General features: G+C 52.8%; 1 protein-coding gene across 1 annotated transcript; it reads left to right on the top strand.

The window, feature by feature from the left end:
• The first annotated feature begins 405 nt into the window (after positions 1-405).
• On the top strand, positions 406-1,229 carry LOC147971273 (uncharacterized). Its single transcript, XM_087525982.1, has one exon. It carries the CDS (start codon positions 544-546, stop codon positions 877-879), a length of 336 nt encoding a protein of 111 aa, XP_087382108.1. The 5' UTR covers positions 406-543; the 3' UTR covers positions 880-1,229.
• The last annotated feature ends 249 nt before the right edge of the window (positions 1,230-1,478 follow it).

The raw sequence follows: 1,478 nt of genomic DNA on the forward strand, positions 1-1,478 counted from the left end.
CTCATCCCCCATCTTGGTGGTGCCTCTAGCTTCGTTGAAGAGCGCACGAGTGTGTGTCTCGATGGATCTGTCGGGATTCGGTCGGTGTTGGTCCTCGGTGGATCTGTTTGGATCTAGTATTCGTTCGTATTGCGTTAGGTTGGATCCTTTTGATCTAAGTTTTTCACCATCGGCGACCGTTGTTGTTCCGATGCACTAGTCCTTTGAGGACTTAGTAGGACGATTTTTTGACTGTTTACCACAACAAGATTTATCCATCTCATTAGGTGGTCTATAAACCTGGTTGTAATTTTTGTTAACGATAAATAGATTGAACATTTGTGTGTGTGGGCTACTCCTCGGAGTATCTAAAGTCGAAGAAGAGTAATCAAATGATGTAGATTGCCGTTCAGCGACAGGTGGGCCCACATCCGCTGCTTCTCTTGCCCTTCCCATCCAGCTCTTGTTAAGCTCGAGATCCAGCAGAGAGTAGAGTCCACAGAGACTTTTCCCCACACACGCGCGCGAACGATCCCAAGGCGGCGGAGCAACCCAAGCATTCCCATGGCTCGCACCTCCTCGCAGTCGCAGTCCTCGGTCGCCGGCGCCGCCGGCGCCTCCCGCCCGGCCACCGTCGGTCCCCGCGGCACGGCTGCCGCGACGGCGGGCATGCGCCGCCGCCCAGGCCGCACCTCCTCGTCCGGCGCGGGCGGCGGCGGCGGCTTCTCCGGTGGTGGGAACAACATGCTCCGCTTCTACACCGACGAGGCGCCCGGGCTGCGCCTCTCCCCCACCATGGTGCTCGTCATGTCCGTCTGCTTCATCGGCTTCGTCACCGCGCTGCACGTCTTCGGCAAGCTCTACCGCTCCCGCACCGCCGCCTCCTCCGCCTCCGCCTGATCGGCTCCGCAGGCCCGCCCGGTGGTGACCTTCCTGCTTCTTCCTCTTCCTCAGCTCAGATCAGATCAGATGGTTTTGGTGGGTAACAAGGATGATAGTTTTTGTTGTTGCTGATCCTTTCTGGGTTAGATCTGCCAAAGATGGCTTTTGTGTGTAACAGATCCAAGAGGCTAGCCTTGCTTCATCCTTACTTCCCCACTTAGATCTGCCAAGCAACTTTACTAGTTTAAATTATGGTGCCCTTCTGTTTCTGTCTACCTTGTTGCGATGAATTGTGGCTAATCACCTGTGAATTTGCAATCACCATATATGATATGTGCCTTGTGGGGATTGAGGGTACAGTTTTGTTACTTGTTCTGCCGACTTAGATGTGTCTATGAGCATTCATAGTGCAGTTTTGCATCATGCTAGCTCCATCTTTTACTTAATTGTTATAGTTACTGCATTTTGGAGAACCGAGTATCCCTTTCGAAGTATAGCTCACCTTGTCTATCTAGGAGAAAGTAGAGCTAGCCTAGTTGAGCTACGCGGGTAGGAGCTATGTTATTTGTTTGGTGAATACGTTCAACGCCCACATTGTGCAGCATCTCATGGGCAGT

Source organism: Triticum urartu, chromosome 5A (assembly GCF_056163025.1).
Source record: "Triticum urartu cultivar PI428250 chromosome 5A, HENAU_Tu73, whole genome shotgun sequence".
Lineage (NCBI taxonomy): Eukaryota > Viridiplantae > Streptophyta > Magnoliopsida > Poales > Poaceae > Triticum > Triticum urartu.